The sequence below is a fragment of the Sarcophilus harrisii genome, chromosome 4, assembly GCF_902635505.1.
Source record: "Sarcophilus harrisii chromosome 4, mSarHar1.11, whole genome shotgun sequence".
Classification (NCBI taxonomy): Eukaryota; Metazoa; Chordata; class Mammalia; order Dasyuromorphia; family Dasyuridae; genus Sarcophilus; species Sarcophilus harrisii.
The window spans coordinates 191368054-191394220 of NC_045429.1; the positions used below are offsets into that span (position 1 = coordinate 191368054).

A 26167-nucleotide genomic window follows, 5' to 3' on the forward strand; every position below is an offset into this window, starting at 1 on the left:
TATACACATGTATATTTTTTCTTTTTTTCTTCCTTATTTTCTTTATTTTTCATTAAATCTTTTTATTTTCAAAATATATACATGGATAATTTTCATCATTCACCCTTACAAAATCTTTTGTTCTAATTTTTTTCCTCCCTTCCCTATTCTCTCTCTGAGAGAGCAAGTAATCTAATATGTGTTAAATATACACAGACATATATACATACATTATACATACATATTTAAAAGGCCATCAATATAACATTAAGAAAAGTGAGTTCAAGCAAATCAGAAGCAATTCTCAGGTCATGATTACTCTGATTATACCTAATTTGCAAAACAGCAATATGGCATTAGAAAGTATGAAAAACAAGTTTCTAAAATTTATCATTTTTTTCCCCCATTGCATTTATCTACCCATTTTATCTTTTTTTTTCCCTTCATTTTCTCTTCACAAAAGTATTTCTCTGATTATCTGGGGCCTGGGTCATACAGACAAATGAACGTCTTTGTTGCCATCAGTTGGTTAAGTAGTCCCACTAATTCTAGTTCTCAAGATTTCCCCTCTCCCCATCTCTTCCTAGTGTATGCTGGTGGTATAGTGGATAGAATGTCTGACCTAGTGTCAGGAAGAGCAGAATTCAAATTCAACCTCATCCACTTACTAGCTGTATACATTGGGCAATTCACTTAAGCCAGTGCTTCAGTTTCCTCATTTACAAAATGGAGATAATAATGACAGCTACTTCTCAGGATTATTGTGAGGATCAGAGATGATATTTATAAAGTGCCTAGCATATTACCTGACACATAGTAGGTATCATATAAATGTTAGCTATTATTATTATTATTACACTACTAAAGATGATGGTGATTTACTTATTCAGACAATTTCAAAACTAAACCTGAAATGGGGAAGGACGCATGTCCTCAGATCTTTGACTTTTCCTTCTCCTTCATGTCATCCCCATATTTGATCGTTACCAAATATTGTCAATTCTAGCTCCATAACCTTTATTGCTTTCAATTACTTCTTTGAATTCATATGACCATTACCTTGGTTCAGACTTTATTTCCTGGACTATTTATCAGTCTTCTAAGAGGGCTTCATTCTTCCAGTCTCTCCTTTCTCCAAACTATTCTCGATATGACTGCCAAAATAATCTATGTCTAAATCTGCTCCTATCGCTTGCTTGCTTAAAGAACAAAAAAAACACCTTCAGTGTCTTCTTATTTCTTTTAGGATAAAATATAATTTCTGAGCCTGGCATTTACAGGTCTTTCACAATCTAGCTCTTAAACTAAATTTCCATTTCAATTTATAATTTCAAACTTTTGGACTTCATTGATTCTTCTTTATAGCCAAAATGGCTACTTAGCTATTTCTAGAACTTGAAGTTAATCTCCATGCTTTCAGGATCCTTATTCTTTAAGACTCAGATACTGCCTATTCTGTGAAGCCTTCCCTAATTCCCTTTAATTATTGGTTCTCACTCCCTCCTCATGTCAACCTTGGATTTAATTTTCTATGTACTTGTTATATCCCAACCCTCCTCCCCCACAAATGAAGCTTCTTGAGGGCACAGTGATTTAATTTTTATTTATATCTATAACACTTGAGAGGTAATGTCATGTAGTAAAAGGTATCAAAAACAAGGACTGAACAACTCTGAAATGTAATTGGGGTATATTCAACAAAAATATAATAGATAATATTAATATCAATTGCTAAGTTGTTGCAGAATTGTCTGGTTCTTCATGATTCCATTTTCAGAGTGTTTTGCCATTTCCTTCTCCAGCTTATTTTACAGATGAAGAAATTGAGGCAAACAGGTTTAAGTGGCTTGTCCAAAGTCATAAAGCTACATAGCTGACTGAGGCTGGATTTGAATTCAGGAATCCTTTAGTTTCCAAATTCACTGCAATATCCATGATGTCACCTACTCTCCTGGTTCTGCTCACTTTACGTCTCGTCACTTCATATAAATCTTCCCATGTCCATCAGAAATCATTCCTTTTGTAATTTCTTTGGCCCAATAGAATTCTATTACATTTCTCTATCACAATTTGTACAATCATTCTCCTACTGATGGGTGTCCCACTAATTTCTAGTTCTTTGTTGATAAAAAAGTTTTATTATAAATATTTTTGTACATATCTGATCTTTTCCTTTTTTGATCTCTTTGGGGTCTAGGCCTAGTGTAGTATGACAGGATCAAAGAATATGCCCAGTTTACCAACTGGACATAGTAACAAATTGTTTTCCAGATTGTCTAGAACAATTAATTCACTTGATCCTGCTTTTTACCATGATAGGCTATCATTGCCAGTATCTTATCTTTTAAAGACAGAAACAACAATAAAGCATTTGAGAGTATTATCTTATTTAGAAATGCTGAGACCCCTTCTAGAAATTTACCTTTTTTCAATTACTGGCATTTTAAGTATTCCATAAGTATTTCTGTGTACATCCCATTAAGGTTTCTGGGTCTCCTGCCATTCTTTGCAGCTAGATGGTACAATAGAGAGAATGTCTGGTCTGAAGTCAGGGAATATTCACCTTCCTGAGTTCAAATCCAACTTCAGACACTGTATGACCTTGAGTAAGTAACTTAACCTCTTTGCCTCAATTTGTTTCCTCTTCTATAAAATGAGTTGAAGAAGGAAATGGCAAACCATTGTAAGTATCTTTGCCAAGAAATTCCCAAACAGGATCAAGGAAAGTGAGACACAATTGAAAGGACTGAACAACAAAATATTCAAGTAATCATTTGGTCCCTTAGCTATTTCATGAAAGGTCAAAAAGTAGAATCCTTTTTGGCTATAGTATTTTCCTTCTTTTTTTCTCCTTCTTTTCAAATCTATTTGCAGATGCTAATCCCCTGCAGTTCAGTTTTGTAGACTGTCTGCTGCATCAAGACATTGTTTTTCTTCATTTGTTCAGTATTGGACTAACATTAATTTAGAAAGATTCTTCATATTTCTCAAATTATCCAGGAATGAACTAATTTCTATCTCCTTAATGGAAGCTATTATGTTGAAATGATAGATTGCTACTGTTGACAATGATAATTCATCCTACACTTAGTAAGTGTGAAGCCAGAAGCCCACAAAGGAGCTTTCTTTACCTTATTTATTTAGGTTAGATCATCATATTTTTACATTACAATAGCTTTATTTTTCATCATGTGTTTGGTTATTATCCTCGTGTTTACTACTGTACCCTGGATTTTGAGTCATTTTTCAGTCAGTCTAACTCTCTGTACCCCATTTGGAGTTTTCTTAGCAAAGATTCTGGAGTGATTTGCCATTTCCTTCTCCAGTTCATTTTATATATGAGGAAATGAAGACAAACAAGATTAAGGGATTTGCCCAAGGTCCCACAGTTATTAAGTGTCTGAGGCTAGATTTGGATTGAGGAAGATGAATCTTCCTGATTCCAGGCTGGGCACTGGAACCACCCACATGTCCTGTACCTTATTACAAAAATAAAAATATAGATAATTTCTCTCTCCTTAAAATAGGAATTGCAAAAAAAGTTTACCCTTCCTCCAAATCATCACTGTATTCCTTCAAATAACAACAAATGTTGGCATTATCCAACTGAACTTAGGCAGATTAATAAATTATACTGACTGATATATAATATCTGGGGAGGAGCCAGCAATTCTCTGCTTGGGTGGTTTACACTGCCTAACGTAAGCAGCTTAGTTAATGTTACTATTTGACCAGTGCTCTTGATAGAGAATAATAGAATGCTACAGCTGGAATGGATATAACATCTTTCATCCCAAACTCTTCATTTTACAGATGAGAAAATTGTTGCTGATATTGCTTTGAATCTTGGTAATTTTGAATCATGTAGAGATTAGTTCATGAATTTTGATGTTAGCTTGTTCTGAATTTTTTATTTGGAATCTTTACAGTAATAAATACAGTTGTCAAGGTAACCAAAAAGTTTTAAAATCCAAGATTTTTAAAAAATCATCTTCAGATGTCATTTTTTCTTTCTATTATGTTTTTAAAAGCCATATATAGTTTTAATTTATATTCAAGTTGAACATATCACTAGGAAATAGTGATTATAGTCTTGAACTATATAGCATTTGAGACTATATCTGTGTAATTTTAGTTTGGAAATTTTACATAAGTACAAGTATTAATTAGCATGTTATAGATGAGGAATCTGAGGCTTATAGAAATTGTTACTTGCTTAAGGTCACACAGCTGGTAAGTAACAGTTAAGATTTGAACCAAGACTGCTAACTCAGTATTATGACAGTGAAGTAATTTCTTTTCTACTGCCACATAAAAGAAAATAGTTATGAATTGAAAATACAGTAGTCAAACTTTCGTAATACCAATGAACATTTGAGGAGTAAGGGTGAAACCATTTAATTAACAATTGTGCCACTTGTTTTAAAGAAAGGCACATTACTGATGTGGTAAATGTCATTTATTAACTGGATTTATTACAGATTATTTAAATGATAATCTTGATTTAAACAATAATAACTTCTATTATAAATTTAGTCATAATGGAACAATCATTTGAGAATTAAAAAAAAAGAAAGGATTTCTTTCTTTTCTAATTTGAATAAATAACATCAAGAGACAGCTGAATGGTATAGTAGATAAAACCCTGAGTCTGGAATCAGTAAGATCTTTGTTCAAATCCAGCTTCAGCCATTTACAAGCTGTGTCATCCTAAGCAAGTCACTTAATTCTGTTTAGCACAATTTCCTCATCTGTAAAATGAGTTTAGGAAGGAAATAACAAACCACTCTTATATCTTTTCCAAGAAAAACCCAAATATGGGAATGAGGAATTGGATATGATTGAAAAACAGCAATAACAACAAAATAGGAATAACAATAGCACCTACCTCCCAGTTTTGGTATGAGCATCATATGTGATAATATTTGTAAAGCAGTTAGCATCATGTCTGGCACTTAGTAGGTGTTTTATATATACTCATGCTTTTCCTCTTCCTTAATAATAATTATAGCTGCCATTTACATAACTCTTTAAGATTTGCAAATTATGTGTATATGTGTATATAATAGGCCTTTCCCAATACAGATCTATCACTTCTCCTATAGTTTATAACCGTAGTAAACAACAAGAATAGGGGATACATAAATGATCTAGAATTCATATTTGACTGATTAAAATGGCTTAATACACATAGCATACTTTTATAATTAGCTTATTATTTAGCCATTTCTATGTATTTTTAATTTTGTTGTCGAGGATATTTCTTCTAGCTATGTCCAGATTGCAACTTCAAAGAAACCCAGAAACATACTTTTAAAAATTGTTGAAATCATATTTCATGTTTTTTTGTTGAAGAGAAATTTTCAGAATGTATTCATGTAACCCTTGGCCAAGAACTTCAGATTAGGTTTGGCCTTTAAGAGGTTTCTCATAAATTATACATTCTTTGGATCGTGTTTTCACCCAGCATTCCTCTGGAAATATAAAAATCTGGCTTGTTATCTTGCTCTCTACAGAAAAGACAAAAGGGCATATAGCTCCTATGCAAGCACTCAGGCTAAGGATATACAAAATACAAGGTGCTTGCACCCAATGGCATCTGAGCTCTTAGCAATCAAACTAGCTGCCCTTTATTCTCCAGTAAACAATCTTTCCTAATGACCCATATAGTATTCCAGACTTAAGAGTACAAATGTAAAGATGAGATTCTCCCCAAAGAGAAAAGAATTAGGTGAGTGCTAGCCTTTGGTATGAGTGGGAGATAAAGGTCCAGGTTTGCCCCTTCACATTGTGGTTCCGTTTTTTGTTATACTTCAGCTCTAACTTTGTCTTTGTCCCAGAACTCTTCTGCTTGGTCGAAGAGTATGTCCAGGAATATAGAATTGTTCGGGAACTATTCCATATATTGGTTTCTCTTAAAGGAAATTTTTGATCCTTTTGGTTCCCTTCTGCTTGCTATATCTAGAACTGAGAGGCTCCTATGGAGGGGACATAGTTGGATAAGCATTCTTTTCCCTTACTCTCTAGGGAACTAAACATGGTATTCTGTAGCCCTTATCTCTCAGTTCTGGTCTTTTTCTGTCTCAGTGACTTGGTATAAACCTAAGTCTATTCCTTTTTAAAGGCTAAGTCTAAAGTGTGTATGAGATGTATGCCATCCTTAATTCAATTAGTCAGCCTCAAATAGCATGGTTCAATCAGTCATTGTCATTGTATTGTCAATGAACCAATAAGCACCAAGGACAAAGATAATTGTTCACCATCTATTAAACAGAATTCATAAAAATAAATGGAATCCATTGGGATTCTGCACATGACATACTCTATGGCAGTGTAAAACACTTTAGGACAGCAAGCATCTCTAAAATTTATGCTTCACTTGGTTTTTATAATCATACGATTATTAAACAAAGTTATCTGTGTTATTGCAGATCTCCAGGACTGCTATTCTCAACAAATGCACGGTAGACTTTTTGCTGGGGAAGAAGATTAAAGGCTCTATTTTGCCCTGCCAGGTCAAATGCTTTTTAAAATTATTATCAGTAGTCAATAAATTCCCTGGATTCTTTGTTTCAGTCAGTCATGTGACTGAAGACTGCTGTAGGAAAGAATCAGTAGAGACCTTTTTATGCTTTTCTTTAATTTTCATCAAGTATATTTGTAATGCATATACAGATCATTTTATAGACATGAGGAATTAGGTAGTTGTCATTTTTTTCCCACCATTTTTTTTTTGATTAGTATCATAATATTTTTTCAAAGCCAAATTCGTGGATTTCAGGCTAAGAACTCCTGGTAGGGAGAATCTTGTCAAAGTCTTTACAGAACATGAGTTCTGTCATCTGACAAAGATCTCATTTTTGAGGATCAATAGTTGAGTATCAATCAATCATCTCCTTTATTAAGTGTCTTGTTTAGGTCATTGTGTGCTAAGTGCTAGGGATGCATGGATAAAAGTGAAATAATGAGGTGGGAACTTGATTATCACGAATAGAAGGCTTTAGATTTCATCTGCCTGGCCTAGGGGCAGCTAGATGGTCCAATGGATGGAGTAAGGAAGATTCAGAAGGAAGATTCAAGAAAGGAATCAAGAAGATTCATCTTCTTGATTTAAAATCTGGATTCAAGACACTTACTAGCTGTGAGATCCTGGGCAAGTCAAGATATTCTGAAAGAGAATCAATGACATTATTAAATGATATCTTGATTTGTAAATAAAATTTAAGAGAGGCAAGATTGCATAAAATCATCAACCTCACTCTATCTTCTAGAGTTGACAAAGTCCAATGGCAAGACAAAAATCAGTCAACTGACAAAGGATACTTAGATGACCTTGGTGTCTTCAACCTGTGACTAAGCCTAAACCCTTCGCAGCACCTGCTTCAGTTGCCTTCATGAATGTTGGAATAAATTGTTCTTGTCTGCTCCATATAGGGTCACATAGTGAGACATAACTGAATAAATACAAGAACAACAAGTCAAATTAATATATTTTTTTTAGTATCCAGTATTTTTTTAGTAGTCCAGAATGATTTTTGTGGAAACTATCTTCAATAAGTTCCATGCCATAATTCGTAGCCATTCCCTTTTTCTGTCCAATTTATTACCATCCCTGCCACTCCCCACCCCAGTCTGTATTTTTCTTTGTTTCAGGATTATCACGACCAAATAATTCATCACCTTCAAGACAAACTATTGGTGATAAGTCTTTCCATAATTTTAGCTAGACATAGTCTATTACAGAATCATACTCTAAGCCTTTCCTACTTGCTAATATCTTACCAGCAATTTCAATCTGCTCGCAGAGCCTTTGAGAACCCAGAGTTAACAGAAATGTAAAGGAAAAGAACTTTGAAATTCTGTAAAATTCTGATTAATACAGGGATCACTCATGACAATCAGAAGATATCAAAAAATGTGGAAACATACATTCTGCTTATTGAAATGCAGAAAAACATGTTCAAAAGTAGTAAAATAACACCCTATTTGTTGGCTTATTTCTTGAATTGTATTCTCAATACTTCTCACAGTGCCGGCACATGATAAGCACGTAAATCATTCTTGATCGATTGTGACTCTTACCTACTGTTTATTGGAGACCATTCTACTTATTCTATAATAAATATCACAGGCCAGTTCCAATGGTCTTGTGATAAAAAGAGCCAAAGAGAGGACTGTGGGACATGAGTGTGGATCACAACATAGTATTTTCACTCTTTGTGTTGTTGTTTGCTTGCATTTTTTTTGTTTTCAGTTTTTTTCCTTTTTGATCTTTCTTGTGCAACATGATAATTGTGGAAATACATATAGAAGAACTGCACATGTTTAACATATATCGGATTATTTGCTGTCTAGGGGAAGGGGTAAGGGAAGAGGGGGAAAAATTTGGAACACAAGGTTTTGCAAGGATGAATATTGAAAATTATCTATGCATGTGTTTTAAAAATAAAAAGCTTTAATAATAAAAAAAGAAATATGTATTTTGTGAAGAAATTGATATTTTTTCCTTATTTTTTAATGATCAAAAATCTATTTTTTCTTTTTTGTTTTCTCCTCTTCTCTAACTCCCATTAAAAAAAGAAAAACAAAAATCATATAGTAAATATACATAGTTCTTGAGTACAATTACATCTGCAATCCCTGCGATCAGAGAAACTGAACCTGATAGATCTTATGAATTTGAATATTTTGAGCTGTGATTAACTGTCACTACCACTGTTTGCCATCACTATGTTAAAACCTTGAGAATGGGGTGGGAGGGCATCATGGTGCCTAAGGATGGCCAAACTGACCGAGATTGGAAACAGAACAGTACCAATCAGTAGTGGGATCAACTCCACGAGTATCCCTTATATTTCCAGACTAGGCAGGATAAATTCATATGCATCAATAGATAAATATGCATATACTTATATATGTATGTATACATATGTGTATGTGTGTGTATTTGTTTTCCAAATAAAACTAATTTCCACATTGGTCATATTAAAAAAATATTACTGTCTGTTCTCAGAGTCTATCATGTCTTTGTCAGGAGATAGATTGTATATTTTATTGTGGGTGGTCTGGGATCAATATTACCTTATTTTAAATAGGATTCTATTTTAATAAGAAGCCTGTTTTTAAAGTATCCAATTAGAAAAATGTTCTAAATTTAGGAGTTAGGAATGAGTTATGAATTCAGGCCCTCCACTTTGAGAAGACAGATCATGGTCATGCAACAGAGAAATAGCATCCAGGAGGGACTAAGAGTTGGTTGGCGTACAGGGAAATTGAGAACACTTAGTGCTCTCCGAGAAGCCAGAAATCATTAAGAAAATGGTCTGAAGAACTGCCAGGAACAGCTTGGATGATGGGATGGGCAGTTATAGAAAAAAACCACACAATAATTCTTTATTAAGAATTAACAAAACTCATAAATGTTATGTTATAATTGTGTCAAAAGTTACTAAATCTTTTCCTAGGATTTTGAATTTCTTTTGATCCTTGTTTTAATATATGTTATGGGAGTGTTTAGGAAAAGAGAGATCTCAATTTTGTGGCTTCCATATTCAAGAGAGAAGACACATGGTCCTCTTAATAATAAGAGGAATAATAATAATTGGAAAATAAAGATTAATCTCTGAGTAGTGCAATTTAAAAAAATAATATTTTATTTTTCTCCCACTACATATAATTTTTTTTTAACATTTTCTTTAGGTTTTAAGTTCTAAAATCCACTCCTCCCTCCCTGAAATGGTTAGCAATCTATTATATGTTCTACATATGCAGTCATGTAAAATATTTCCATGTTGGTCATTTTGTGCAAGAAGACTTAGGAAAGAAGGAAGGAAGGAAGGAAAGAAGGAAGGAAGGAAGGAAGGAAGGAAGGAAGGAAGGAAGGAAGGAAGGAAGGAAGGAAGGAAAGAAAGATAATATGCTTCAATATGTATTCAGATAGCATCAGTCCTTTTTCTCAAGTTGGATAGTATTTTTCATTGTGAGTCCTTTGAGACTGTCTTAGCTCATTGTATTGCTGAGAATAGCCAAGTCATGCACAACCCATCATACAATATTGCCGTTACTATGTACAGTGTTCTACTGATTCTGTTCACTTTACACTGCATCAGTTCACGGAAGTCTTTGCAAGTTTTTCTGAAATCCACCTGTTTATCATTTTTTATAGCACGATAATATTCCATTACAATCATATGCCATAATTTATTCATCCATTTCCCAGTTGATGGGCATTCCCTTGATTTCCAGTTGTTACCCACCCTAAAAAAGTTACTATAAATATTTTGCATAAGTAGGCCATTCTCTACCTCCCTTTTTAAATAATCTTTTTGGGACACAAACCTAGCAAAAGTGTTGCTGGGTAAAAAGAATTTGTGCAGTTTTATAGTTCTTTTGGTATAGAACTCCATTGCTCTCCAGAATGGCTGGACCAGTTCACATGAGTAAGGTGATTTTCTTTTTTCTTTTTTTTATTATAGCTTTTTATTTACAAGTTTTATGCATGGGTAATTTTACAGCATTGACAATTGCCAAACCTTTTGTTCCAATTTTTCCCCTCCTTTCCCCCATCCCCTCCCCCAGATGGCAGGTTGACCAATACATGTTAAATATATTAAAGTATATTTTAAATACAATATATGTATACATGTCGAAGTAGTTATTTTGCTGTACAAAAAGAATCGGACTTTGAAATAGTGTACAATTATCCTGTGAAGAAAATCAAAAATGCAGGTGGACAAAAATAGAGGGATTGGGAATTCTATGTAGTGGTTCATAATCATCTCCCAGAGTTCTTTCGCTGGGTGTAGCTGGTTCAGTTCATTACTGCTCTATTGGAACTGATTTGGTTCATCACATAAGGTGATTTTCTTAAGATATTTTCATTTTTATAGAAAAGGATAGAGTGGATAGTGTGGGACAGATTATGTCTTTGATTTAATATAATCATTATGCAGAGTTCCCATTTAGGGATTGCCTGTACTGAGGCAGATCAGCATCTATTTTACAATTTATATTCTTAGAAAGTGTCCTGGACCACTAAGAGATTAATGATTTGCCAAGGGTCAGACAGCTAGTATAGGTCAGAGGCTGGAATGAAACTTTTCCTTATTAATACCAATCATAATGACTGTCTCCTTATTTGGTTTAAACTACACTGAACAGGCACTACCATTAATCCAGAAGCAACTGCCTAAAGCATAATCATGGAATCAATATGACTCAAAAGTTCATAAAACCTCTTTCATTGTTGGAAATTGATGAGTTAGGGAGTTATGGGAGAGTTTAGGAGAAGAGGGATCTCAGTTTTGTGGATTCCATCTTCAAGAGAGAAAACACATGGTCCTCTTTCTCCCAAAATTTCACCTAGTATACCCCTCATCGCACTGAGTAATCAATCTCTATCAATGAAAAGAGTTTTATATAAAACGGTTTTGAGCCTTGGATTATAAAGGTAACTAAATCCCCTTTTTGACTTATTTAAATTATAAAAACCTCAAAGATGTCCCATACAAAGACTAGGCTAGAAATGTGAATGTTACACATTCTTTATACAGCTGCCTTCTGATGGACCTCCTCCCAGCTATAATCTGCTTTCAGAAGCCTCTCTGTTTGCATCCCAGATTGTATCTAAGGGCAGAAATAACAGTTGCCAGGGGAAACCAACTAACCAAGTATTGCATGTAAAATGAAGTCACCCTGTTTGGAACAGAGCTGTTGGAGTAGGAAGTCATTGATCTGTATGCTTGTGTGGTTTTGCATGGTGTATTTTCAGGACTGTTGGAAAGATTTGCCTGCTCCAGCATATTTTATCTTCCTTACTTATCTTTACTTGGCTCTTCCAAACTGTCATTAATGAGAGACTTATAGAGCTTGTGGTTTTGCTATTTGGGGGAAGGGAACTGAGAGAGATCTTAAGTCATTGGGTTTAAAGTTGAAAGACTTTTTTAGAGGAATCCAATATTCTCTTTATATAGATGGGAAAAATTGAGTCTTAGAGTAGTTAAATTATTTAGCTAAGGCCCAAGGTAAATAGCAGAATTGGGATTTCAGCCTAGATTTTCTGACTTGACATCAAATGCTTTTTTTTTACTTGATTTGAATTATCCAGCATACCTTTTAATGCAACTATTCCAGTATAAATACGGGAATTTCATTTAATCATAATTTAGTGGGAATTCATTTAATTAGATTGTTTTCCTCCTATCTGGGATATGTACTGCCAAAAACTGAAGATTAAATAGAGGCAGAGAAGGAGGGAGAGTTAACTTTGGAATATGGTATGCTTCCCTGGAGAATAAGCCTGAAAGAAGTGTTGCAGGATGATGTATTTTTGTGATGCCATAAGGTTGTATGAGTGTCTAGATGGTGTTTCATAATAGATTTGCAATTTCATGTCCAATCATCTTTTTTAAAATTGCTATTCTACTATGTTATGAAAATACTTGTGTTACTTCACAAAGCAATTATAACTTTTTTTCCAAAAACAAAAAGATTAAAAAGAGAGGAGGTGTCAGGATATAGCAGAAAGGAAAGAAAGACAGGTATAGGATACTTAATCTAAATTTACTTACCTTTGCAGTTTGGTCCAAGGCCAGCCTTGCCTCTGTGTCTGAAAAAGGACAAAAATAGAAGGAATCTAGAACTCATTCCAGGGATCATTTAACCTGGAGGCTGTAAACTTAAAAAAAAATCTTCATAACTGCATTTCAGTATAATTGGTTTCCTTTGTAATTCTATGTATTTTGTCTTATGCATTTAAAACTATTGTTCTGATAAGGGTCCATGTTGATGTTCAGTTGTGTCCAAATCTTCTCACCCTATCTGGGGTTTTCTTGGTAGAGATAGTGGAGTAGTTTTGCCATTTCCTTCTTCAGCTCATTTTTATAGATGAAAAAATGGAAGCAAAGAGAGTTATGTGACTTGTCCAGAGTCACATAGCTAGTAAGTTTCTGAGGTCGAATCGGCACTCAGGTATTCCTGACTCCGGGCTCAGTGATTCTATTTATTGTACCACCTAGCTGCTTAACCAAACTGCCAAAAGAGTACATATTTATTTAAAAATATAAAGAACCCTGATCTAAGTCAAATATCTTATTTTACAGAAAAAGGATCCAAGGCCCAGAAAAATGTGGTTTTTTCCAAAGATCCCAGAGGTGATGTTACTGATAGCATAGCCACGATCTAAAATCAAATTCTCTTGAAACTAGATTCAATGCTTTTTTTGATCTCAATATACAGCCTCTTTAATTGGGAATTCTGCTGGCTATTTATTTCCAAAAGGTCTGGAGACATTTTATTTTGCTTCTGAATGTAAGATTGTTCTAGGATTGTTGTTATTGTTGTTGTTCCTTCATTCTTCAAGAAGATCAATAATTTTATGGCTTTGACTTGTGTATGATTTAGATTTAAGTTAGCCAGAGTTACACAATCATCAGCTTCACTTACAGAATCATTGGAGTCCAATGGCAAGACAAAAGTCAGAATGACTGATGGATGTGGTAGATGACCTTACTTTTTAAAACTCATATTGTTCTGGGAGTATTGGGACTGTCATAATTGTTATTAGAGCAGAGAGTGGTAAAACATCTTCCCAAACTGTGTTGGATTCCACGTTCTTGATCTGTGGAGCAACTATCACTATTCTCAGGACATTTCAACATCCATCCCTTTCTCTCCACTGACTCAGCCACCACCATAGTTCAGGCTCTTGTCACCTTTTGCCTAGACTACTGTTATAACATCCTAAATTGGTTTTCCAGCCTCATGTCTCTTCTCGTGCCCATCCACCATTCACATAGCTGTCAAATTTATTCTCCTAAAGCTAAGTCTGACAGGATCCATTCCTTATAGTATGAACTTCAGTGGCTCCATAATTCTGCTACAATAAAATATAAATTCTATTTGTCATTTAAAGCTCTTTCACCCTCTTTTGTCTTTTCAGTCTTATGTATTATTTCCCTCCAGACACTCCACAATTCAGGCAAACTCATCTAGGCTTTGTTCTTCCAAAGGAGGTTACAACTCTTGTCTCTATAACTTTGGAGTTACCTTTCTCCAGGCTTGGAATGTTCTTCCTTTTTAATCTTCACCAGGTGTCCTTTAAGAGTCAGCTGAAATGCCTCCTGCTGCAGGAAGTCTTACCTGGTTAATCTAGCTTCTGTTGTTATATCTTCTAAAATTACTTTATATACACTCGATATCTGTCTTGCATGTATCCATTCGCATGCAGGTTCTCTCCCTCCCCTCCCACCTTTTTATTAAAATGGATGCTCCTTGATAATAGGGACTGTTTTTGCATCCCTAGTGCTCAGCACAGTGTCTAGCCATTAGTTAACATTTAATACTCATTGAGCAATGATCCAAGACAATTCCAGTAGATTTGGGATAGAAAGTGTCATCTACATCCAGAGAAAGAACTATGGAGAGACTGAATGCAGATTGAAGAAAAGATATTTCACTTTTTTTTGTTTGCTTGCTTTTTCTTTCTTGTGGTTTTTCTATTTTGTTCTGAATTTTCTTTCACAACATGAGTAATTTGGAAATACATACATGATTGTACATGTATAACCTATATCATATTGTTTTCTGTCTTGGGCAGGGAGGAGATAATGGAGGAGAAGGAAGTTAAGGAAGGGAGGGAGAAAAAATTGAAACTCAAAATATTACAAAAATGTATTTTGAAAACTATCTTTACATGTAATTGGAAAAATAAAATACTGTTGAGGAGAAAAAAATGCTCATTGAATGAATAGGAATCCACATTTGGAAGATGAGAGATATCCAACATCTCTTCAGCAACATCCATCTTGAGGGTCTAGATACCATCTCTTCTGCTCTTTTGATCTCTGAACAATTTTGTTGGAGAAACTTTTATCTAAATGTGGTAATTGGATGTATTTACCCCAGTAAAATATGCTAGTTAATCCATTCAAAGCACTGGTGGGAAAAGCCCAGCTTTCTATGAAGTCTTCAAGCTGTCTGTGGGATAAAATGTTGATAGCGGTAGTAGCAGAGATTGGTTGGGTTGCCTTTTCAAAATCCCTCAAGTCCTGCTATAGCGACTACAATAAATTCCACTTATGTCTTAGGTTACAGCCTCGTTTTTAGATTCCCTTGCAGAGAAGAAAATCTCTTCATCTTCTCCAAAGGTTAATAGGTGTTATCTGAATTGAATTTATCTAATAGTCTGATTTACCCTCTAAACTATATCCCAGCAAGAAATTATCTTTCTGTTTAATTGGAGGTGAAGGCTGAAATAACCAAACTTTTTCATTTGGGAAAGGGCTCAGCATTTTCTAAGATTTGAAAAATGCAAGCAGACTTCATGGGGGGTCAGAGTCTCTGGTGCTCAGGTTTCAGAGTTCTGATTGCTGATAAGTTGCACATTAAGGCCTTCACAGAGGTGTGCAGCCTTTTTATTCAGAGGTGTTTAGTGCTTCATAATAATGTAATAATGTGGGATATATCAAGTGGTAATAATGAGAATCTTGGCTGTAAAATTGTTATGGTAATATGAATTTCTGAGGCTTGAGCCTCTAGCTAATAGGAAATACAGACAGAAAGAGAAAATTTCATGTTTTATTCACCATTTTGCTACCACTACTCCCAAAGCAGAAAGAAGCAGCTCAATGTGGTGCAATCCTAAGTCTGGCTGGATGAATTAATGTAGCTCAAATGACACAGAGGTTTTATTGTAACAGGTGGAATGCAGAAGGGACAGTTTGCATTTTTCAAAATAATTATATATTGATAATTGTTATCACATCACCTGCCACTTCCCATTGTATGATTCCTTCCCCTACTTCTAGAATTTATTTCTAAAAACATGCTGATCATCATTGTTTATAATTGATTAACATTTGAAAAAATAAAATCCTACTCCCTTAGAAAGCATGTTTTGGTGTGCTATAAACTGATGATAATTATCTTCTAGTTGCTAATAAGTCATGCTTTGTTGCATTTTATCATAAATATTCTAAAATAAATTTTGAAATAAAAAAAGACAAGAATGCCCATAAATTATATAAACAAAATAATGCAAAATTTGATTTTGCATTTTCTAGCTTAACCTTGATGTTATCCCTTTAATTTCCTAATAAATCATTCACATTCAGTATAAATACATGCAAAAATAGAATTAATATTCTGCTTTGTACCCAGACAGAGGAGTGATTGTTGAGTTTCTAGATCAGGGTTTCCCAATCACTGTTGTGAACAGAAAACTCTGAGGGTCTTCTACCTGATTGATTCTTTTGTGAAGGCAAAGTAGGGCATCTTTTATCTCAGTTCTTTCCTAATTTCTAACCTACTGAATGGGTATTGCCTCAAATTGAGACCTGGAAAAACCTTACCTTAAAAAGATCAAGGTCTCTCACTGCATTTGAGACCATCACCAGTCATTTTTGACCCATTTCTTACCACTGGACTCTCCATGACTCTGGAGGAGAGAATGGGGCTGATGACTTTTGCTGTGTCTCACTTAAATCCAATTCACTCACTAGTCAAGACATCACCCTCTTTTTAAAAATAGCTTTTTATTTTCAAAATACATGCATAAGCAATTCTCAACATTCACCTTTGCAAAATCTTGTGTTCCAAATTTTTCTCATTCCCTTTTCCCCACTCCCTCCCCAAGACAGCCAGTAATCCAATATATGTTAAACATGTATAATTCTTCTATACATATTTCCACAATTATCATGCTGCACAAGAAAAATCAAAATCAAAAAGGAAAAAAAATGAGAGAGAAAAAAGCAAGTAAACAACAACAAAAGGTAAAAATAACATGATGTGATCCACATTCAGTCCCCACAGTTCTCTCTCTGGTTGCAGATGGCTCTCTATCACAAGTCTACTAGAATTGTCCTGAATCACCTCATTGTTGAAAAGAGCCACGTCCATCAGAATTGACTATCACATAATCTTGTAGTTGCTGTGTATGATGTTCTCTTGATTCTGTTCACTTCACTTAGCATTAATTCATATAAGTCTCTCCAGGCCTTTCCTAAATCATTCTGCTGATCATTTCTTACAGAACAATAATATTCCATAACTTTCATATACTATAACTTATTCAGCCATTCTCCAATTGATGGGCATCACTCAGTTTCCAGTTTCTGGCCACTACAAAAAGGGCTGCCACAAACATTCTTGCACATGTGGGTCCTTTTCCCTTTTTTATTATCTCTTTGGGATACAGACCCATTAGAGACACTGCTGGAGGCCTTTGGGTACAGTCCAAATTGGTCTCCAGAATGGTTGAATCTGTTCACAGCTCCACCAACAATGCATCAGTGTCCCAGTTTTCCCACATCCCCTCCAACATTTATCATTATGTTTTCCTTTCATTTTAGCCAATCTGAGAGATGTGTAGTAAGTAAGACATCACCCTCTTGATGTCACTAGTCTTCAAGGATGGGCAATAATGATCTGTGGACAAGGCCTTTATGTCCATGCTACAGATTTTCACAACAAAGGTCATTTTTAAAGCATTTTAAATTCTTAAAATGAAACACCCTAATAAATGGTTCATCCCTTTCCCCCTTGCATCTTGCACTTTCCACAGCTTCCCATTTCTTTTTTCCCCCTCTTCCTCCTCATCCCTAGAAACCACTAAAAGCCTGGGTATGGCCCTAAGCCTGATAAAAACTGAACCATAGGAGGCAGGCAACTGTGAGATATTTTGCCAGCCTGGGAAGCCTGGGGAACACTGTTCTGAATTATCATGTGGGCAACATAACAGACTTCAGTAATTCTGAGCTCTTTTTCAAGCAGCAGGAAAAAAAATCTTATGACGTTTTAGCTAAAGTGATTCTCTGGGCAACCTAATTAACCTAGACCTAGAAGTAGTCTGCATAAGTTAATAATAGATTACACAATCTATATAATGCCAATGCCAAAGAGCTGGCAAAAGGAATTGGTAATTATTACCATATGCACATTAACAAAGACGTCTACTTTGCTCACTCCTCTGGTGGAGAAAGACAGATTTTTTCTTCTCTCTTCTTTCTCTTTTTCTTTGAAACTCCTAAAGTGATCCAGATGGTTTAGGAATACTTTGTTCTGATAATTTGGTTTCTCTAGTGTTTTTCTTCCTCTTCCTTCCTCTTTCCTTCTTCCTCTTCTCTTTTCCTTCCTTCTTCCTTCTTCCTTCTGTTTTTAAAAATTCTGAACTTAACATTAAATCAAAAGGACATTTCCATATCCGTAGTATAATAGAAAAGGATTGTAAAGATCTTTTTTGCTTTATGTAAATTCACCTTATAAACTAAACTTTACAAAAATTCTGAAAGAAATCCTTATTGTGAAAAAAGTCACCTAAGTTAACTTTACATTTCTGTGCTCTCTTTTACTGCTGCATACTCTCCTCAACAATCCTTGGAGTCCTAACTGCCCACAACCCCCCCCCCCAAAACAAACAAACAAACAAACAAAAAAGAAAACCCTAAAAAACAAAAAAATCTTCCAAATGAAAGCAAAGAGAAGCTTGGATTGGATGCTTGACTTGTGACCTCCAGGGTGGAAAAAAGAGACCTTTACTTCAGCTTTCCTGCTTTCATCTGAGTCAGACCCTGGTATATCTATCCTGGCTCCTGTGGGTCACTTCTCTTATTTGGGTCCATATCTGGTCCCCAAGTGTCTACTCCTGTGTTCCTTCTCCTGCTCTCAACTCTCTGACTCCCTTCTCCCACTTGAACTTGACCTGTGTGCCTGATTCCATCCTCCACCAGCACCTAGCCCTGTCCCACAAATTTGAATTAAATAAAAATTGTTTTAAGTGTGTGTGTGTGTGTGTGGAAATACAGAGAGGGAAAGAGGGAGAAGGGAAAATCCACTTACATAAAGTGAGAACTATCTGTGTGCAAAACTGTGGATCTCAATTTTATACAATCTGATTTTCTTCTTAAATATATAATAAGTTCAAAATTTAATTTTCAAGATTTCCTTTTTTTGGTGATTTTTTTTCCTGATGATTTTTAAGCCTCATTGTTCCTCTAAAGTAAAAAAAAAAATCTCCTTTTCTTAGGTCACTAAGCAGAAATTTCTGTCAGACCTACTCCTTGAATAGTCTGTTTTATCTTTCCAGTCTTAAACTTCTTAAATCTTCCTCATTTCTGGGCACTCTCCAAAGTGTTTTCAGCTCCTCCTATGTGACCTCTTCATCTTTTGTATGCATTAGTTTTCCCCCATGTTTAATCCCTTCACTTCCCTGATTTCCTTAAAGATTTAGATCAAATCTCACCTAATCCAGGTTTCCCACCATCATCTGTTCCCTCTTAGTTCTTTCTACTTTGTCTATATGTTTATATTAATTGTTTTTCCTATCTTTGCATCTCTAACATTTAGCACGATTCCTAGCATATAGTAAGTGCTCAATAAATGCCTGTGTACTTTGAGGAAGCTAGATAGCATAGTAGATAGAGCATTAAGCTTGAATCAGGAAGTCCTGAGCTCCAAACTGGGTTCTGACTCATGGCAGACCTTTAAATTCTGTTTAACTCAGTTTTCTGAATTGTAAAATGGGAATAATACTAGCATTTACTTCACACAGTTGTGACAATCAGACAAGTTAAGATTTCACTAAATGCTTATTCCTTTCCCTTTCACACTTGGTGTGTCTGTCTCTGTGTCATTCTCTCTCTCGCTCTTTCTCTCTCTCTCTCTCTCTCTCTCTCTCTCTCTCTCTTTCCTCCATTACCATGGCCTTTGAGAGATCAAAATCCCACACCAAGAGGGGCATCAGAACAAGCTTTTAGGAGAAGGTGGAAATATTCCTCATTTGATTTATAGTAGCACAAAGCCAGATGGTGGGTTCACTGTATAGATGTATCCAGGGCTTTGCCCAAAGTTTGCGAGGCATTTCCTGGGAGCTTTTTTCTTCCAATTGCTCCAAATATTATCTCTCAGGAGAGGAAGAAAATGGTAATGATGACAAGTCTAAACAGAGGTAGAGGTAGCAGAAACTGCATAATTTGAAAGAGGAACTTCCTAAACATCTGTTCTTTTTACCACCCTGTTGGGTTTGCTTCTACTGTGCTTTCTGCCCGCTATCCTCCTCCTTTCTCTCCCCCTCAGTTTTCTTACAATTTCCATTTGAATGCTCCCACTTCCAGCCTTCACAGCAATAAGATTACTCACTGTTCCTTTTTCTTCATCCTCTACGGCCATGTAATTTTTACTACTTCACATTACATTCTATATCATATTTGGTTGTTATGGTACCTTCTTCTACCAGAAAATAACCTCCTTGAGAGCAGGCATCCTAATTTGTCTGCCATTTCCTTCTCCAGTTCATTTTATAGATAAGGCAACTAAAGCAAAAAGGGTAATATGGTTTGTTCAGTCACACAGCTTGTAAGTATCTGAGGCTGAACTGCAACTCAGGAAAATTATGAATCTTTCTGATTTCAGGTCCAGCACTCCATCCACTGTCACCTAACTGTCTGTGTACCATAAATACTGTAGTCCAATAAAATTCTTAAAACTGAAAATTTTTAAAACTTGAATCTTTCACGGTATCAGATGGAGATATGATGGCATCATACTATATAATGAATCCTATATTAGTTAACTCCATACTCCCTAGAGACTTTCAGGCAGGCAGTTTATCTAACACCTTTATTCTCTCATGAAAGTGCATTATTGACAGGAGCTTGGATTTAGAAATTAAAAGATTTGCATTATTCTTTGGGGTATAATCTCAGCACAAAACTTGAATTTTAAAGGTTAAACAATAACTACAACAAATAGAGTTGAATTACTGGAGATGAATCAGATCATTGAAGTACCAAGTAAGATACTAACCACTTCACAGACTTGGGTGCTGCTTTCTCACTTTTTTTCTCTACCGTGTATGGCTGTGAATGTTGATGGTTGGCAATGTGAAAGTGAAAATGAGGTTACTAATAAAATCACTAGAATGCTTGCTGTTGCAAAAGTTGAACATGTGAATGTTGAGAATTGTCTGTCTCTAATCAAGAACCCTGTATTCTAATGGAGGAGATAGGCAAATTTAGTGTAAACTCTGAGACTACTATACCAGTCTTTCAAAATACTACCAGATCACAATCAAATCTATTGGTCTTCCACTGTTTATCTCCAGTCATACTAATCTATATTTTACCATTGGACCCAGATGGCTCTTGAGGTAAAGGTAAGGCTGGTGTCTTTACATAGCTCTCTCTCACTTAAATTGAATTCACTTGCATGTTATGATATCTTGTTATGGTCCTCTTTGAGAATAAAGGACAAATAACAGCAATCAGGTCACATATCCAGAAGGTAGCTACTTTTTTTTCCTTGCAGCTTCTAGAGTTACCTTCAAGCATTGGAGATTATGTACTCTTGCTCATGTACAATATGCTCTTATCTGGCATATTCCCCACAATATTATACAAAAAAGACAATATCTCCTCAATATCAATAAACTAATTAATATGTTAGTTTTTATAACTATATGGGTGAGTATTATATGGAAAGAAAGAGAAGTTATAGGAAGTATAAAAATATCTCTCACAAATCAGAGCATTCTCTATCCACTCTTTTCCCATATTCTTAGAATTTAGAGGATGCCTCAAAAGTTATAATGTGGTTTTAAGTGATTAAAGTTTAAAACTACATTGTCTACATGTGTTTATATGTAATTTGTGTAGTAAAATGCTACATTTTGAATTGAAGTGCAAATAACCCAGTGAACTTGTGATATCATTAATGAGGGGGTACTCTCTCAATGTCGTAAATCGCAAACCCATCTCTGCCGACACATCTTGTATGACTCTTGTTCCTAATAAGGCAAATAACAATTACCTTTAGTGTTTTTTGCCCACTTTCCAATCATCACCGAAGAAGTACAAGGGGGCTGCTCAAGGCTAAGGGTCATTTTATATTTTTCTTTGTTTCATAGGTTGCCATGGTCAAAGATTTAAAATCCAGGAGGTCTATCTTTTGATGATGATTCTAAATGAGGGTGGTCTTTTGAAAGCAGATGCAACAGTATTTTGTGAAAATAGTTTTTAATACTCCATGCCTTCACAGTATGTAGCATCTGTCAGAACTTGCATTTCAGTGGTATGGTCTTCAAAGACTCAAGGTTACGTTCACATCATAAAGGGGATCCAAGGAGTATTTGGTGAAGGAAAGTGTAGGCAGAAGTCAAAATATAAAATACAAATATTTAATGCCCAATGGTATATTTAAAAGTGTGCTGTCTCTTTTTATGGTGGCAAAGAATGGGAAATTGAGGGAATGTCTATCAATTGGGTAATGGCTGACCAAGTTATAGCATATGAATGTAATGGAATATTATTGTGCTCTAAGAAATGATGAGCAGGTGGATTTCAGAAAAACCTGCAAAAATTTACATGAATTGATGCTGAGTGAAGTAAGAAGAACCAGAAGAACAGTCATAGCAATGTTGTGGGATAATCAACTATGATTGACTTAACTTTTCTCAACAGTACAATGATTCAAGACAACTCTAAAAGATTCATGACAGAAAATGTCATCCACATGCAGAGAATGAACTGCAAAGTCTGAATGAAGATAAAAGCATGCATTTTCACTTTTCCCTTTTCTTACAGTTTTTCCCTTTTGTTTAGTGTCTTTTACAACATGACTTGGGTGGAAAATATGTATGTATATATATAACACAATTCCATATGTATAATCTTTATTAGATTGCTTCTCATCTTAGGGACGGGTAAGAAAAGGAGGGAGAAAATTATGGAACTCAATATTACTATAAATAAATGTTGAAAATTGTCTTTACATGTAATTGGAAAAAAATAAAATAGTATTTACCAAAAAAGCCTGCTGTGTACACATACTGAGTAGAAGTTAAAAACTTATGGCGTCAAGGAATATTATTTTTAACAGTCATTATGGAGTTTGCTTATGCAGTTACATATCACTTTATTTTTTCTTTTCCTTTGTTACAGATTGATGTCCTCAAGGCTGATCTGGAAAGTGCTGAATGGAAAATTTTGGAAAACTTGATCCTGGAAGGTGTTCTTGAACAGATTGGACAGCTGGTGTTTGAGATCCACCTCCACTGGCCTGGGTTTGAGATTGGTGGCAGTGACAGCTCTGTGGTACGCTTCTGGTACAGTCTCCTCAAAGAGTTAGAACTGCAGGATTTCAAGCTCTTTCACACTTACAAAGACCTATCCAAACCACAGCTATTCCTAAAGAAAGAACTTTTCAATGCAAGTAGCTGTTATATTCTCAGCTGGGTGAACATGAGGTGGAAGTGAAATGTGAAGTGGGTTCATGAGTATAATTGAGTTGTTTATGGTAAGTTTTGAAGCAAACATTTAGATAATTACTGAAATGTCTAGGACCTATGAGAGGCAGACACATGGTATAGAGCAGAGGTATCAAATACAGCCACAATATTCACTAGTATAGCCTGAATCAGATTAAAATATGGGAAATATTTTACAAAATAAATAATAAAATAAAACATAGATAATAAGACATTTTAAAGCTGTCTATATGCAATCTCCAGAGATCCTTATGTATGGATTAGTGGCCCTCATTTGTATTTGAGCTTGACACCTCTGATATATAGTGATAAAAAGCTGGACTTGGAGTTGGGAAGATGAGGATTTAAATCTTGTTTCTGACCTATGACCCTAATTAGGTAAGTCACTCTAGACTCAGTTTTGGGATCAAGAATACCTACCTCATGGGGTTCAAATGTAAAGCACTTTGACTCTCTTAAAGTGCCATATAAATGTCATATTATGAAAACCATTATTGCATTAGGATGTAATAATGGAGGGTAAGGGGACACTGGAGGGAAGAAAACTTGATTCAGATTCTTCTCCTGCCATGTACTGGCCATGTAACCCAAGGCAGCTTATTTAACCTCTCAATGTCTAGGAAACTCCAAGAAAAATATAAATTGCAGAGAAAGCGATGACCTGTATTAGTAAAGAGAATTTTGTTATTTAGGAGTTCTCTATATCATTAGAATCACAGATGTAGTTACTATCCCTATAATTCTTATTATGAGACTAGCCATATCAAATTGGGCTCATGATTGACAAGCCTTTTGTGTTTGGATGAGATGTTGGATTGGATGTTTCAAGGGGTGTGGATTGATTTCAGAGGCTTGGGGTGTACCCTCCCCAAACATTAACATCCTATTTTCTCTCAGTAATTCATTATGCAAATCTATCACTCCAACGTGCCTAAATTCTTTTGAATCTTACTTTATTTTTAACCTATATCTTCACATTTGTGAAGCTGAAAATCCTTTTCTGGGTTTGAACTTTGACTTTCTCTGTTCCCCCTGTCTCTATCCTTCATGATATTATGGATTATGTCACTCTCTTCTCAACTTCTGCTTTGACTTGTGATATTTTTCTTCACTCCTAGGACAGAATCGTTTCAGGAAATAACTAATTTGAGGACTAAATGATTGCCTGGATTTGCACAAGCATTTTATTCTATGCTTTAAGATGGGGAGAGTAACAGGGTTAGGCTATTAAGAATTATCAGCTCTGACATAGATTCCTTCTCATTCCTTTCTCATCATCATCCTAATCACTCAGATTAATATAGTTCTAATATGAGTATTGCCCAAAGTGCTTGAAATCTATAATCTCACTTTGAGCCATACAGCAAATCTATAAGGTAGATGTGATTTTCCTTCCTTTTACTACTACAAAGACAAGTCAGAAAAGTTAAGAGACATATTGAGGATTTTACAGTAATAAATATCTGAGATAAAATTCAAAGCCAGGTATTCTTGACCAATTCCAATGCTTTATCAAATATTCCCAACTGCCTGTCCTGGATCCCCTTCCACTCCCATAAAACCAAACACAAAGCCCGGTCCAGCTGTCAGTCAATCAACAAGCATTTCCCAAATACTACTTTGTTCTGGGAACTATGCTAGCCACTATACACAAAAGGAAAATGAAACACTCTCTGTCCTCAAGGAGCTTATATTCTGTCAGGAGAGAAAATATAAGTAGATTAAATAGATGAATATATACAAAGTAATTATTGCATCTTCCCTTAAAATCAAATGGAAGTTTTCTGTTCAGATTGCTGCTACCTTCAAAACATGTTTCCTAAAACTCTACTTGGTGTTTTTTCTTTATCATTACCCATCAACATCATTTTAATGAGGTTTTATTTTCAGTAGTCACACCCTGCCCTGCTTTGTGGGGTGTTAACACCAGAGTTTCATTAACATTCACAGTATGGTTTCTTTTTTTAGAGAAATTAGTTCTTTTAGATGTCAAGGGCATTTTTTTTTTTTTTTTTTTTTTTTTTTTTTTTTGTGGTATAGGAGCAGGGCTTTAAAGGAAAAAGGACTTGAGTTTAATGCCTACCTCTGATACTTATTACCATTGTGAGATATAACCTCTTTAGGGCTTTTCTCTCCTTATTGACAAAATGAAAGAGTTGATCTAGATTGGATTCAGTAACTAGCACAGAGTGAGCATTAATAAATGCTAATCGATAGAGAAACTAGTTGATATAGTAGATAGAGAACCAGAAGGACCGGAGTTCAAATTTGCCTTTAGACACTTAATACTTCCTAGCTGTGTGACTCGGCAAGTCACTTAACCCCAATTGCCTCAGGGGGAAAAAAAGCTAATTGACTGACTATATGAAGTTTGTCCCTTTGGATATATATGACATCATCTTTGTTTACAAGGTTTTTAATTTTTTTGCCTTGCTAATTTTCAAATAACCAAATTTAAACCCATGGGGGGGGGGCAGTACGCACACATATGTGCCATACAGTACATTATGATTTAAAAAAAAATACTCTTGAAAAGTACCTATTCTGAAATGGATCTTTTGCAAATAAATGTCTTTTTGTGAATTTCTGGGTTGTTTTTTTGCTTATTTGTATTGAATATCATAACTAAATGTTGCAGTAGATGGAATGCCAAGCCTGTTCCTGAATTCAAATTTGACTGCTGACATTTTCTATCTGTATGATTTTGGTCAAGTCACTTAATCCTTGTTTTGCCTCAGTTTCCTCATCCATAAAATGAGATGGAATGACAAACACTCCAGTATCTTTGGAGAAAACAAGTGGGATCACAAGGAGTCAGATAAGACTGAAAAAGACTGAAGAACAAAATTACAATGATAAAAAAAAGCATGTTATTTTTCAAAGTTAAATTATATATATATATATATATATATATTTATATACATATAT

The 26167-nt window shown here is 35.0% G+C and overlaps 1 protein-coding gene across 3 annotated transcripts in view; it reads left to right on the plus strand.

The window, feature by feature from the left end:
* The window catches only part of METTL24 (methyltransferase like 24), a 175395-nt gene extending 152127 nt beyond the window's left edge, over positions 1-23268 (plus strand). For all 3 annotated transcript variants that reach the window (XM_031964419.1, XM_023503162.2, XM_031964420.1), the window contains one exon: positions 22914-23268. In XM_031964419.1, the coding sequence (XP_031820279.1) occupies positions 22914-23228 (315 nt within the window). In that variant the 3' untranslated portion in view covers positions 23229-23268. The remainder of the gene's footprint in view (positions 1-22913) is intronic.
* The last annotated feature ends 2899 nt before the right edge of the window (positions 23269-26167 follow it).